Source organism: Podarcis gaigeae (genome assembly GCF_964106915.1).
Source record: "Podarcis gaigeae genome assembly, chromosome: 10".
Classification (NCBI taxonomy): Eukaryota; Metazoa; Chordata; class Lepidosauria; order Squamata; family Lacertidae; genus Podarcis; species Podarcis gaigeae.
In genome coordinates, this window is record NC_139686.1 from 30,068,013 (window position 1) to 30,082,492 (window position 14,480).

General features: G+C 44.8%; 1 protein-coding gene across 2 annotated transcripts in view; it reads left to right on the forward strand.

Moving 5' to 3' along the window:
- The window catches only part of MGAT3 (beta-1,4-mannosyl-glycoprotein 4-beta-N-acetylglucosaminyltransferase), a 48,002-nt gene extending 38,954 nt beyond the window's left edge, over positions 1-9,048 (forward strand). For both annotated transcript variants that reach the window (XM_083701740.1, XM_083701741.1), the window contains exon 2: positions 1,362-9,048. In XM_083701740.1, the coding sequence (XP_083557866.1) occupies positions 1,363-2,868 (1,506 nt within the window). In that variant the 5' untranslated portion in view covers position 1,362 and the 3' untranslated portion in view covers positions 2,869-9,048. The remainder of the gene's footprint in view (positions 1-1,361) is intronic.
- The last annotated feature ends 5,432 nt before the right edge of the window (positions 9,049-14,480 follow it).

The following is a 14,480-nucleotide window of genomic DNA, read 5'->3' on the forward strand; positions in this document are numbered from 1 at the left end:
TTGTTAATGCAGAACTTTATATAAGCTTCACCCTATTTTGGAAACTGAGCTAAGCCCAGGTTTCTGGGTTGTGGTTTACTGGTAGAGGAGAGCTGCAAGAACTGTACGTTTCTACAGAATTATTATCTCCTCTAGGATTGATTTCATGAGCTGTACATTTCTACAGGATTGTCAGGACTCAGTTCATGCCATGTAGTGCCCTTTGCTGAACCTTTGTTGCTTAAATCTGTGAGGAGGAAAAACGCCTAACCCTGGTTATGCTTCCCATCCTGCAACATTTTAACTGTGGTGCAGTTAAGTAATTTTACACTCTGGACTTCATAGTCTTATGGAGGGCTCCATCTTTAGATCGTAAACATGTATTCCTTCACTTTCTTCAAAATGTGGTAATCCAGCTCTCATGTGTTAGGGGTGTGATAGGAATTTTATGGTCTTATATATATGGTAATGTTCATAAGTGTACCAACCAAGCACGTACATACTAAGTAGATCTGCACAGGAAGGCCAACCTGGAACCATTTTGATTCCTAAACTGAGCCAATGTTTTCTCCGCAAGGTCAAAGTGGGAAACCTGCCATTGTCTCTTTCCTCACAAATCCTGTCTTAAGGGCACATTTAAGATATGAATAGGGTGTGAGCCTGTGACCTGGCCCAGGAACTAAGTATTTATCACTACAAAAGAATGGCCAGGCTCCCCAGACAATCCAATCAAGTAACCTGCCAGACAGGAGATAAACAAGGACAGGAGAGAAAAAAACAACATTCAAATTTCTGTTTAGACCGCCTTTTCTGTGATGTAGGTATGATGTATCTGGGGGGTGGTCTTAGGTTTGAAGAGGTTGAGCCCAGTCGGTGGCACTGGCTCAGAGGCGAAGCTGACAAGGTTAAACCCCTTCTGTGGTGTATGTATGATGTTTCTGGGGGTGGTCTTGATCTACAGGGTGGCAATTTCAAAAGTCTTTATAAGGCCTTGCATGCCATTTTTCTGGGTTCCTCCTCTCTCCTGACGGTCAGGGGAGCACCCTGTTGCAACAGATCAATAAAGATCACGCTTACTAGCTGTTTTGCTTCTCAATATTCTCTGGTTGGCCTCTGTTATTCTCTCCTACCAATAGGGAACCTATGTAAGGACTCTATATGGGCTCTTGGATACCCCATAAGGGAAAAGGGCAATTTTTGTTTACAACAGGGGGACCTCTAGCTCATTCTGCTGAGTGGGGTGGGGTGGGGGGCTTGGCTTCTGCCCCGATGGCACTGCTGCCTTTTACCCAACCAATGATTAAACAATCTCTGTGGGCTAGGAAATATTTAACCCAACTTCTCTCTTTCTCTCCCTTTGTCTTCCCTCCCTCCCATCCCAGGATGAAGATGAGACGCCACAAACTCTTTTTGACTCTGTGCATGGCTGGTCTTTGCCTCATCTCTTTCCTACACTTCCTGAAAGCCCTCTCCTATGTCACATTCCCCAGGGAGCTGGCGTCGCTTAGCCCCAACCTGGTCTCCAACTTCTTCTGGAACAATGCACCCGTCACACCTCAGGTCAGCCCTGAGCCTGGGGGCCCGGAGTTCCTCCGTACGCCGCTGTACTCCCACTCACCTCTGCTCCAGCCCCTCTCCCCAAGCAGAGCTGGCGAAGAGCTGCATAGAGCTGAGTTTGTGCTGCCTGAAGACACGGCGGAATACTTTGTGCATACCAAAGCTGGCGGTGTCTGCTTCAAACCAGGCACCAAGGTGTTGGAAAAGCCACTAGCGGGCCGGCCAGAGGAGAAAATAGAAGGAGCTGCTTCGGGGCGGACAGCCCGGAAGCCTCTGAGCACCAATGGGACAAAGCGGCGCAAGTGGGTGGAGTGCGTGTGCCTGCCTGGCTGGCATGGGCCTAGCTGCGGGGTGCCCACCGTGGTCCAGTACTCGAACCTCCCCACTAAAGACCGGCTGACCCCACGGGAGGTTCCTCGGAGAGTCATTAATGCCATCAATGTCAACCACGAATTTGACCTCTTGGACGTGCGTTTCCACGAGCTGGGCGATGTGGTAGATGCCTTTGTGGTCTGTGAGTCCAACTTCACTGCATATGGTGAGCCACGCCCCCTCAAGTTCCGCGAGATGCTGCTCAATGGCTCCTTTGACTACATCCGCCACAAGCTGCTCTATGTCTTCCTGGATCACTTTCCCCCAGGCGGGCGCCAGGATGGTTGGATTGCTGATGACTACTTGCGCACTTTCCTGACTCGGGATGGCATCTCCCGCTTCCGCAATCTGCGGCCCGATGACGTTTTCATAATTGATGACGCCGACGAGATCCCGGCCCGCGATGGCGTGCTCTTCCTCAAACTCTACGATGGCTGGACGGAGCCCTTTGCTTTCCACATGCGCAAATCCCTCTACGGATTCTTCTGGAAGCAGCCCGGCACCCTGGAGGTGGTTTCTGGTTGCACGGTGGGGATGCTCCAAACTGTTTACGCCACAGATGGGATTCGCCTGCGCCGGAGGGAATACTACACCATGCCAGGCTTTCGGCAGTATGAAAACAGCACAGGTCACATCCTGGTGCAGTGGTCACTGGGTAGCCCGCTCCATTTTGCTGGCTGGCACTGCTCTTGGTGCTTTACACCAGAAGGAATCTACTTCAAACTGGTGTCAGCCCAGAATGGGGATTTCCCCCGCTGGGGTGACTACGAGGACAAGAGGGACCTTAACTATATCCGGGAGCTAATTCGGACTGGTGGGTGGTTTGATGGCACCACCCAAGAGTACCCTGCTGCGGACCCCAAAGAACAAATGTATGCTCCCAAATATCTGTTGAAGAACTACCAGAGGTTTAGTTACTTATTGGAGAACCCTTACCAGAAAGCAGAGGGGGCTGGGTGAGGGCAGTGGGGCTTGCATGGGACTTTATGGAAAAAGGGGGAAGTGGGGTACGTCTTTTGTTTTTCTTCCCCCCCTCTCCACCCACTCCTCTTGGAGAAGTGTGTGTTCTCTCCAGCCTCTGTTTGCCCCATCCCAGAAAATATACTTGGGTGTGTCTGGGTGTGGGGGAGATTCCAAACCATGTAAACAAGGACCAGAGGATGCAGGAACTGGCCCTGAGAACCAGCAGGAGGTACAGCTCCTTCACCTCTCTTGTGGGATGGAAGAAAACTCTTAAGACAGGTAGCGCCTCTCTGTGTGACATGGAGATGAGAAGGAGCACACAGCTGGATGTGTGAGGGTGCAGAAGCCTCTCTTTGTAGTTTAGGTGGGCGTGATGTCAAACTCCATTGCTAAAAGCCAATGTTCATCTGAGTCATTTGAAACCAATGGGTGTCCAATTAAGTTCTGCTCTCCTAGCATATTGCCACTTGTTCAGCCCATAGAGGTTATGGACAGAGGTCAGGGTAGATGTGTGGACTCTTCTTGTCTTGGTCGTTTCAAGAGCATGTGGTGGCGGTTGGCCAAAGAGCACCGTGTCCCTGGATACAATGCTCTTTATTTGGAGCCAGAACAGGTGGGTGGCAGCTTCACTAGGAAATGTGTGTATAAGTGTGAAAGAACTTTCGTGGGTGACTCCAGGAGTCATGTCTGTCTAGGATATGTATATTTTGCCACGTGTGTTTGTTACATTTGAGTGTGGGTGTGCACACAAGCTGGGAGCATGGTAGCACCAAAGAACTCTGCTTTCCACCTGATGATGATGAACATTCAGGGAAAAACTCTCTGCAAAGTGGCAGGCTATGGAGGTCGAAAAGCTGTCTGGTTTTGCTCATTAAATGGATAGTTTTGGTAGCCAGTCTCTAATGTGGAAGGAACATGACAGTAGGGCTGTAGCCCACAGACTTGCAAGGGGAATGCCCATTGAGGTCCTACTTTCTCTCTTCCACGACAACAAAATGTGCTGTTTACATTTTCAGTTAAAACAGTGTGCATGTCATGCTTAGAGTTGCTTTTAAGGAAAGGACATATTAGGATGCTAAAGCTACAGCGCCCATTCTACTACTTCTGGAACAGGAGAGGTGTAAAGGTACTTGGCTCTATGATGCCACCATTTTGAGGACAGTGCTATATTGGAAGTCTAGCACTTGCACGCCTATAATGTGGTTTGCATAGGCAAGTAGAGGGGACAGGGTGTGTGGCGGATGAGGCTGATGTAAGAGCCAAGCGTTTAAGTATTCCATTTACAGTGTGCATCCTTTCTCCTTTGGTGAAGAGGCTCCTCTATGTCTCTTTTAAGTTACTATATGGAGTCAGGGTGAAATGTATTGTAAACCCCATGTTATGTTTGCTGCTAAGGAAATATATTAAACAGTGAGCTACTGTGCTAACTGCAAAAAATGGGTGATATGTGTGCAGCAATAGGAGGTGCACACAGGTTCCTTGCCACTGGAACAGTATGTTACTCAGATGTGTGGGGTGTGTGTGTGTGTGTTTTCTCTCTCTTTCTCTCTCGTTCCCTTTGTCTTTCCTGCCCTTCAAATGCATTATTCCTGATCCCTATAAAAGACACAGAAAGTGCTGTGTCTTCTTTATAGTTTTCCTTTGGCATCACTCCTAATGCTTTGTCTCCATGATGCGCTCAGCCAGTTCATGCTCTACCATTTTCATGTGATGAAATCCCTTTGCATTGACTCTTCTTTTTTGGTGCAGCTGCTGGTCTTGTGAATGCTTGGATAGCTCAAGTTGATTACACCTCTTCTAGTGGCAAACTTTCTGGCCTGTGGGTTTGAGCCAAGGGGTGGTGGGAGAAGTGGCTCCCTGTACCAACCAAAGTCATCTTGCGTTTAGCTGTGCCATGTAAAAATGGTTGTATGAATTGACCTTTATGCCTTTAAAATGAAGGAAATTCCGGCCTAAAGCTGAGCTCACTTGAAGCCCCTTTTCTTTTTGTGGGATGGGTGAATGGATTGGCTGGTGATGCCAACCTAACTCTGTTCACCACTCTAAGGCAATGCTAAATTTTGTACATGGTTCCTTTCTCTGTTGAAGCATTAGACCACCCTTCTCTAACCTGGTGCCCTTCAAGTATTGTTGGATTCAAACTCCCATCATCCCTGACCATTGGCCATGCTGGCTGGGGCTGATAGGAATTACAGACCAAAACATCTTGAGGCCACCGTGTTGGAGAAGGCTGCACTAAAATGACCCATGGAATGGGCTGCATGCTTTTTCTCTGAGAAGATCTTCATTGGGTTAAAGGAGAGGGATCCTGAACCATACTGGGTACAGCGGGCACAGTGGGGTGTAGAGTTGATGGAGCAGATCTCAAGCGGCTATTCCAAAATGTATGTGCAGCAATAGCAAAGGAGCTACTGGTGACAAATGGAGGTTTGTTAAGCACCATTGGTTCCCAGTACTGCCATACAAAGGCCCACTACACAGAGGGAATAGTTTTCTTTCAGTCTTCGGAGGAAATGGGAATCTAGGCTTTGACCTTCAGCTCTCATGACCCAGCCTGCCTAACACAATCGTTGCAGTATGTTCCTTCACTACTGATGTGTGTTGAGAGGCAAGGGAGGGGGAGGGGGGAGAGATGGGCTCCAGCTCTTGGGACATGGAGAATGTGAGCTTAGGCTATGCTGCAGTGCTTGGTTGTGACCCTGCAGCGTGTTGGGACAAAATTCAGAAAAATAACCCTTCAAGAAATGAGGACCAAGGAGATGACTTCACCATATCTTCAGCACTGTGCTGCTTTCCTGCAAACCGAGCTCCTTCCTCCAATACAGCCTGTTGTTCATTTCAGTCCTTGCACTTGCTCTACAGGGCATGCTTTGTGCACATCTAGGGCTTTCACAATTACTGCTCATGAATTCGTAATACTCCCATCACTGCTGTCTCTAGGCTCCATCTGTCACTGAAAAGCGCAACACACACAGACAGCCAGGCTGTTCCTAGCCCCGTTATACTTTCCGCAACTCTCCCCCTTCCTTGGGGTGGGGGGTTTGCCCCCCCCCTTGTGTGCAAGCAACAGATCCCATTGTAATTGGATAAGTTAGCGCTGAATTCCTTTGGGACACTGAAAGAACTCTTTGTTCTGGTCCCCTTCTTTGACTGCACCAAAGTGAAACTTGAAACTGACCTCTTGGGTTGGGGGTAGGGGAAGAAAAGGAGAATTTACAGTAAAAGCTTTGCTTTTTTAAAAATAGGACTGCCTTTTGCGTACGATGGTGTTTTTTTTTTAACATTTCCAGTTTAAGAACCCTCTATTTAATTATTTATTATGTAGTGGGAACAGAGTCCCACATTAAGGAACTTTGCACTAATAGAAAAGCCTTTGGACTTCTGCATTCCGGTGGGGGGTGGCCAATAGTGGCTAAAGGAGAAACGATGTTGGGGAAGTATCTTGGCAAGCCAGTAATTTAGGCACCTAATTTTACCCCTTGACTTGCAGAGTCAATGGAAAATGAGTGAGTCAAATATTAAATGTGTATGCAACAGGTAGAAGAGGAGAGCTCCTAGATGATTGAAGAACCTGCCCTAATGGAAGAACCTTTAGGCACAATTGTAGAGGAACCGATGTAGAAAAATCAGGGTGTGACAGCCTCCATCTTGTAATAAGACTGTACCCAGCTGGTACCACGTTGAGAATCTGAGATCCTTGCACATCATTACAAAGGTAATTAAGGGTCTGTCCCCATTTCCTCTTGTCCCTTGCTTTCTAGCCAGAGGTCTGAGTGATTTTGCCGATTGTGGTTTGTTCCAATTCAGCACTAAACTATGGGTTTTCCCATAAGAAAGCAGTGGGGCAGACAGAAGTGTGGATGAGCCCTTGGTGTGGTTGGTGGGCAAAGCCAGCCTCATTTTGGAGTGTGTCAGTGGCTGCATGCTAATGAGTAGCTGATGCTGTGCAAGTGGTTATTTAGTGCCTGCCCCTCCATCAGTTTAATGTATACACAGAATTTATGTTCAGCATTGCAGCTGCAGTGACGTCGTGTCTTAACTGTATTGATGAGTTTTTGGAAAGAACTTTGGTTTTTAGAATAACTCATGCCACTTCAAATGGGCAAAGGGTGGGCTGACTTAAAAGTATTAGCAGAGTTCTTTCCTGCTATGCAGAAAGGTTTGGAGCAGTCTTTGTTATAGTGCTGCATAATTGCTACTTGCAAGTGTACCAATATTACCATCATGATGCACTATCCTCATGAATGCCAGCATATAACTTGTAGCAGAGCTAGCTTGAGTCTCCTCTCTCCATGAATAGCTGGAGGAAGTTGGGGAGTATCTCTTTCCCATTTTCCCCACAAAAGACCCACCTCACTTATCCCTAGTAGACCTCCAGAAGTATTGTCATGGCCAGTGACAGCAACTATGGCCAGTAACTATGGAGAGAGTGCCCACTTTGTAGACAGGATTTAGAGGATAACTTCCCATCTGTTCAGAGAAGCTCTATCTCCCATAGTGCCACATTCCACTGTCTTCAAACCTGATTTGTACAAAATGAGGTTGTGAAATTGGTCTTTGACTCTACCTCTTTTTAAGTTGCAAGGTATGTGGGGGGTTGAATGCTTTTCCTTATCTGAAAACAAAACTAACTTCCCTGTGTGAGAGAAAGATGTGAGGGAGAAGAATTATAGCCACCATAGACTTTTCTATGAGTTGTTTGTTTTGTGTCTCTAGGAATTCCTACCCACCCTCACCAATGAGATAGCACTCTGCTATAAGATCCCATAGCTGCAGTACAAAATGGGTATGGTCCAGGAACAGTTTCCTCGTCTTATCTGCTCTTTATATGAACTAAGCATTAGAGAAGAGCTCCTTTGACCTACTTGTAAGCATTGTTTCACCCCTTGACCAATACAGGCAGCAACTTATGTGACTGGTTATCAATTTGTACTAATTCTTACTCATATTCATATGTTCTCTGTGACCTTGGAGGCTACTTCACACCTTATCCAGTTACAAGGGACAAAGTTGGCACTGTGCAGAGAGCTGGATAGGCTGTTCTTTTTAGTTCTGTGTATCTGTATGGAAGAGATATTTTCTCTCTGCTGTGTAGCTCCTTGTCTTCCCGATACTGCCATTAAGACTGGGTATTCAGCTGCTGAAAAAGGAAAACTGGAAGATTCATAACTTCTTTTCTATAGCAGGCACATAAGGATGTTCTGAAGCATTTCTGGTGAAACTACGGCATTTTCATTGCGAATCTAGAGCTCAGACTTGAAATACCATTAATTTTCACTCGTTGCCTGCTCCTAGGCAGTTGCCGAACTTCATTTCTCTGTCTGTCCTCTACTGGTGGAGATCTGGAGGAATCGTGGAAGTAGTCACCCTCTGGATTGGATTGGAAGGGACAAGGTGCCATGGCTTTATAGACCTTAAACTGAATGGCTTGGAAAAAAGGAATGGTACTCCACTCAACCTTCGGAGCTCTTTTCAAACTCTGAAGGATCTTAAAAAGGGAAAATATGGAGTTGATGAGTTTTGTTGGGGGGGAGAGGGGGAGGCATTACAGGCCATAACCACGCTATAAAAGTAGGGCTGGGAAACCAGTGGCCTTCCACATGATGTTGGAGTCAACCACCAGCTACCCCAGCCAGCATGGCCAATGGTCTGGGGTGATGGCAGTGGTAGTCTAATAACATCTGGAAGGCTATGACTTTGCCACCCCTGCCATAAAGAAGCTAGAGAGAATTTTGATGCAGAACTCTCTCATAGGTGGGGGTGGGGGAACAAGGCTGGTAAATTAGCCTAAAAGAGATATGAAGAAAAACCTGCAACAAGGGTGCACACCACTATCCAGCATGATTCCTGAGGGAACAATTGAGCAGTATTCTACCGTGGAAAGTCCTGAAAATAGCTCATTTCTTAAAGAAAGGATACAGGATCTCTTGTCCCAGCACAAAGAAATAGCTTTTGTGCCCCCTGTTGGCTAAGGAATACATGGGACTTGCCAAATAAGTTGAAGAAGCCCTTTAAAGTCTAATTTATAAATACCAATTATTAATAATTTTTTTGTAAGGGAAAAATCAAAGTGTACATTCTGAAATCATTTTCTCTGTAAATGGTTGGATTTCATTTCACCCTTAAAGGGATGTTTAAAGGAAGAAATAAAACAAATTACAAACCATGAAAGGGAAATGAGCATGTGTGGTGGTTTTATTTCCAACTGAAACTGGAAGATGTTCGTGGAAGAGGAGAGGGGAGTTTGCTTGTTTCTGACTGTGTTTGTATATTCCTTCCCTTTAGCCTGAGAGCACAATTGCCCAGTCAACTGAGGAAGCCTATGCGCAGTTAAAGATATTTTGTGTTTTCTCCATAGCAGGATATAGCTGAGTATGTAGCCACTTTCAACCACATGATTCCCAACTGGATATATACATGTATACACCTCCCCTGAATATTCCACGCAGAATTGTCAGACAAACAGGAATGAGAGATTTGGTGCCATACACCCATCTCAACTGTCTCTGATAGGAGAAGGAGCAAATGAGACATAATGCAAAATATGTGGTAATAAATGACAATATACACACAGATGAATAAATAAGTGAATTATTGCAGTCTTTAGTTAAAAGTTCAGTTAGTCATTGAAGGCTTACTTAACAGCAGTCTTAAAATAGGACAAGTTCATACTTGTCTCTGCACTCTGTCTCTTTCCTTCCCTCTGCAAATAATCCACCTATGGTAAATGCCTGCTTATTTGTTAGGACCCATTCATCACCTGCATACTTCCCTTCCTCTTTCTCCCTTCGATCCCTCAATCAGTTTCGCAACTACTTATATACAATTAAAATTAATTGAGTGAACAAACGTCTTCCTCCGCACCATGTACCTCTCTAAATCAAATCTCAGGTCAGCTAAAGCACACAAAACTGTTTACATAGGTTATTAATGAGAGAGAAGGATTAGGAAGCACCTACATTGATCAACCTATTCAAGTAAACTTCAGTTAACAGACAATAGGTGATCTTGCATGAACTCCTTATAAGAACAATCCTATGCCATGTTTTCTGCTGCCCGACACTAATTCATAGTATGAATTGCCCAGTGTCCTGCATGGAGCAATTTACTCACTTCTGGAAATGATAACATGGGTTCAATTCCCCTTCATGTAGGATTGCAAATGTTGTTAGTTTATCTTTTGCTATGCATAGCAATTAGCAGTGCCATCTGAACCACATCTGCTCAGACGTAAGCCCTATTGAATTCAGTGAGGTTAGGATAATCTAATACAACTAGGTGAGGAAATGTTGGTGGGTACAGATGATTCAATCATAGATACCTGCTATGGGTACAAAGCCTAGGTAGGGGCTGGGCGAGACTGTTGCCTGACAAGAGCCACTGCCAGTCTGTGTAGTCAATAATCAGCTAAGTGGACCAATTCCTATGTTCCTAAGTGCAGCTTAAAGTGACTCCACTGATGGAGGAAAAGAGCAGTGACAAAAGAGGAACAGTGTGAAACTTTTGGTCCAGACAATAGATCTTATCCCCAGAGAACTGAAGGTTCACATTTTCTCTTTGCGTCCTCCTTTTGCAAAGCTTTTGATTATATGGCTCACTGTCTCAGCTCCAGGTTTTGTAGGTAACAACTTCAGAGAAAGGGATTTGGTGCCATTATTAAACCTGTAAATATTCAGCCTGTTAACAGCAGCCCTGCTTCTGTGGCAAACTTTGCCAGTTGGGATCTTAATTGCATTTTTAAACTTTTGCACTGTGCAATTATTCCTTTATGAAATAAAATAAGCTCAATATTTTACACTCCACAGAAATGATTTCAATATTGCTTGGGCATTTAGGAAAAGTGTTTTTAAAAATCATAGGTTTCAATTCCATGCTGTATGACAGCCAAAGTGGTTATTACTACCCAACTTATGATAACACTCTAGGAGCTGATAAAGCAAGTAAGACTGAACTGACTTACTGCTGAAGTCACCAGTGCCTTTAGTTTATTTTGATCCTTCTGAGACAGCATATCACAAAGCATTCTCAGTGTAGCATAAGGAAGGAGGCGCTTCCATCTTCCTATCCCTCCCACCATTGTGAGGAGGGAGGCTAATGCCATTTGTTTCTGGAAGTGTCTAACAAGCAGGGACAGTTCTGACATGGCATCCAAAGGAAAACGCCTCCAAGACAAAGGTAACAAGTATACACAAAAAGTATCAGGTGTTATAATAATTGATCAACACACCAACACTGGAACTGGCTTATGAATATAAAGAACATTTTTTCTGGAATAACTATAAAAGGTAAAGGGACCCCTGACCATTAGGTCCAGTCGTGACTGACTCTGGGGATGCGGCGCTCGTCTCGCTTTATTGGCCGAGGGAGCCGGCGTACAGCTTCCAGGTCATGTGGCCAGCATGATTAAGCCACTTCTGGTGAACCAGAGCAGCGCACGGAAACGCCGTTTACCTTCCCGCCGGAGCAGTACCTATTTATCTACTTGCACTTTGACATGCTTTCGAACTGCTAGGTTGGCAGGAGCAGGGACCGAGCAATGGGAGCTCACCCTGTCACGGGGATTCGAACTGCCGACCTTCTGATCGGCAAGTCCTAGGTTCTGTGGTTTAACCCACAGCGCCACCCGCGCTATGCTATGCTCAGAAATTCTAGTCCCGACTGCATGGGTAGTACTGCCAACATTTAAAACCCCATGAGCACAGCTGTGTTATGACATATCGCATATATAACCAGTACAGCAACAAGAGAGACACTGGTACATTCTATATTTATGAGTATCTCCAGGCTTGGTTATGCACATTGTACTTTAGTTTGCTCATTGTCTAGTTGGTTTATGAGGGTATATACTTACTCCAGTAAAAATGTTCTTTATATTCATAAGCCTGTTCTGGTGTTGTTGGTTTGTTGTTCAAAGGTAACAAGTAACCTGTGTGTTTATAGCTACTATGGCTGTTTTGGAGTGGTGATTGTTGTGCAATCTCTGAACCTACTGATTCTACTGAACCTACTGCAGGGATGGGCATTGTCCTCTTGTGGGCTGTGGGTGATTTGACACACCTGAGCCTCACCAGCAACTGTCTGAAAGTGCTCATACTGCTCTATTAAGACATCTGGTACCAGACCAGTGCTCCTTCCACCCTGGACCTCTGTTTATCACAAAGGAACAATTTAAGCAAATGTTTATTCAGAAGGTCTGGTTTCATGCATAAAACCTCCCATCTGGTAGTGCCATTACCGCATGCACAAGTTTCCAACACCATGTACAAAAAGAAATCTTAAAGCCAGTGGGAGGAAGCTTGTTTGTTCCTTCTGGATTCCAAAGAATCAGACGGAAACTGTCTTATATATAGTTGCTCATTAGGGACTTTCCTTCTTGCTAGATAGTACTGCACACATTCTTCAAATAAAAATGAAATAAATAGGCATATGTTGCATTTCTGGAGTTGTACAAAACATCTATTGATCGGATGCATTCAGAAAATGGAAACAAATCCTCTAAAAATAGCTAAGTCCATTGCTTAAAAATGTATATGCCACAGCTCTCTCTGCCTAAAGAGAATCTCTGTGGCATACATAAAGCTGTATTAGGGCTTACCTCTGAGCCAGTCAATAAAGTGCAAAATGAGAAGAAGCCCACGCACTGGCATGCTTAAGTATTTTGCAGCTCAGCAATGGGATTACTTAAGGGCCTGAAGTTAAGCACATGCCCAAATGCTTTGCTGAATTTGGGTTGTACACTGTAGGGAACAGTATGATCTGAAGAACTAAATATAACTTTATACTGCAATCTAAAGAGCTGGAAAGATTGTGTCAATAAAGCAAAGCCCTCCAAGTTTATGGGATTTCCATACACTTTGCTTAGTAAAATTCTGAGTAAAAAATTATTTTCAGTCACTTCCTCCCACCTCCCCTACTCTTCTGCTAATGGCTACAGCTTCAGTTCCAGATAATAAAATGTTTTCAGCAATAGTCCCAACGGTTTATTTTACCTAATCATGGTGCTTTCATCCAGGCACTTCACTCTGAGAGGCAAGCCACAGCTCAGCAGTGACAGGTTGTTCTTAAGCAGTTCCAAGCACAGATCCCAGATGGTTTCAGACAACAAATAGAAATGCAATCACTGCCGCAGTGCATTTCTATGCACATACTTAGTAGGAAGAAAGTCCCATTGGACCTCAGAGAGTAAGCATGCTTAGGAATGGGCTGTGTATGATGTGTTTAAGTGTGCATATACATTAGTGCCGTAAGGCTGAGCTCTTCAATCTTCCTCATCTCCTCTCCCAGCTACACTTCACACTGAGAAGAGAAGTGGTTAGCAAAGAAGGAAAGGGACTGATCTGTTGTCTGATTGGTGGAGGCAGATTCTGGAGCTCAGGGCAAAGATTGTTGGGCCAGACTAGAGGGAAGAATGATAGCTGCAGGACTTGTTGAGGGATGGAAGGCAAAGAAGGCAGTGCTTCTGTTCATTCTGCAAATACTTCAATTATGTGGCTCAAAAGCTAATAAACTTTGCCACTCCTACTTAAGAGCGTAAGAAGAGCCTAACAGACATGGGACACAGACCCGTGACACAAATTTGCTAATAAAAAAATTGCACACACAAATTTATATGTATAGATGCTTCTGGGAAAATCAAGATGATGGGTGGCTGGGGGTCTCATCAACACGGTGCTTTGCATTGTGCTCAGCCACTTTGTAAGCAAATAAAAGTAAGTTTTTTAAAAGAAGGTGAAAGGGGAAGGAAATAGGGGCTTGGTGCAGAAGATCTGGCCCCCCTGAGCCACTTCTTAGCAGTGCATCTGAGGAACACCAAAGAACCAAGTCTGCCTTAACAATTGCTGTGCATCTTCCCACCGTATTCAAGCAAGCAAGATTCTCAGCTCTAAACCAGTGCAATGCAATCAGAAATGGGAAAAAAATCATTCTTTGCAAACTGTTTTTAATGGGAGGCAGATCAATGGCAGCTAGTAAACATGACACCTTACCATTTGTAAGATAGTTGTTTTCAAGCAATTAAAAAAAAAATAAAACCCCAGACAAGCTACATACAACGCATAACAAATCTCCAGCGGAAACCTTAAGCTGCCAGTGCTGCCAACAAATGTTACTAGCACATTGAAATCCCATTCAGCACAAGCTCAAAAACAGTTAGTGCATTTTTGCCTCCTAATCAACATACCAGAAGAGAACATTCAACTTCTGGTTCCATCCCAACCAAAGTAGCAAGCACTCCCTTAGCTGCAATGTGGTAGAGGAGCAGCTTCAGTCCAAACCCTCCACTGGCACTAACTCACACTACTGGCCTGTAAATCCAGATGTGAACCGGTCACACCCAGGCTTTAGTACTCTCACCACAACCACACCAATAGAGCAGACAACTCGGTCCCAAATAAAGGAATGGTACAAAAATACCATACCAAATTCTAAAAAATATCTAGGACTCACAGGAACCTGTGAGAAAGAAAAGTGATATTGTTGCTGAATATATGATTTGGTATTGAGATAACCAAATGCTCTGCTTATGTATGTCTGGTAAAATTACCCTGGGCCATAATTTGGCTGCTGTGTCATGTTTGTGAATTATGAAGAGCTTAACTTCCAAAACTATG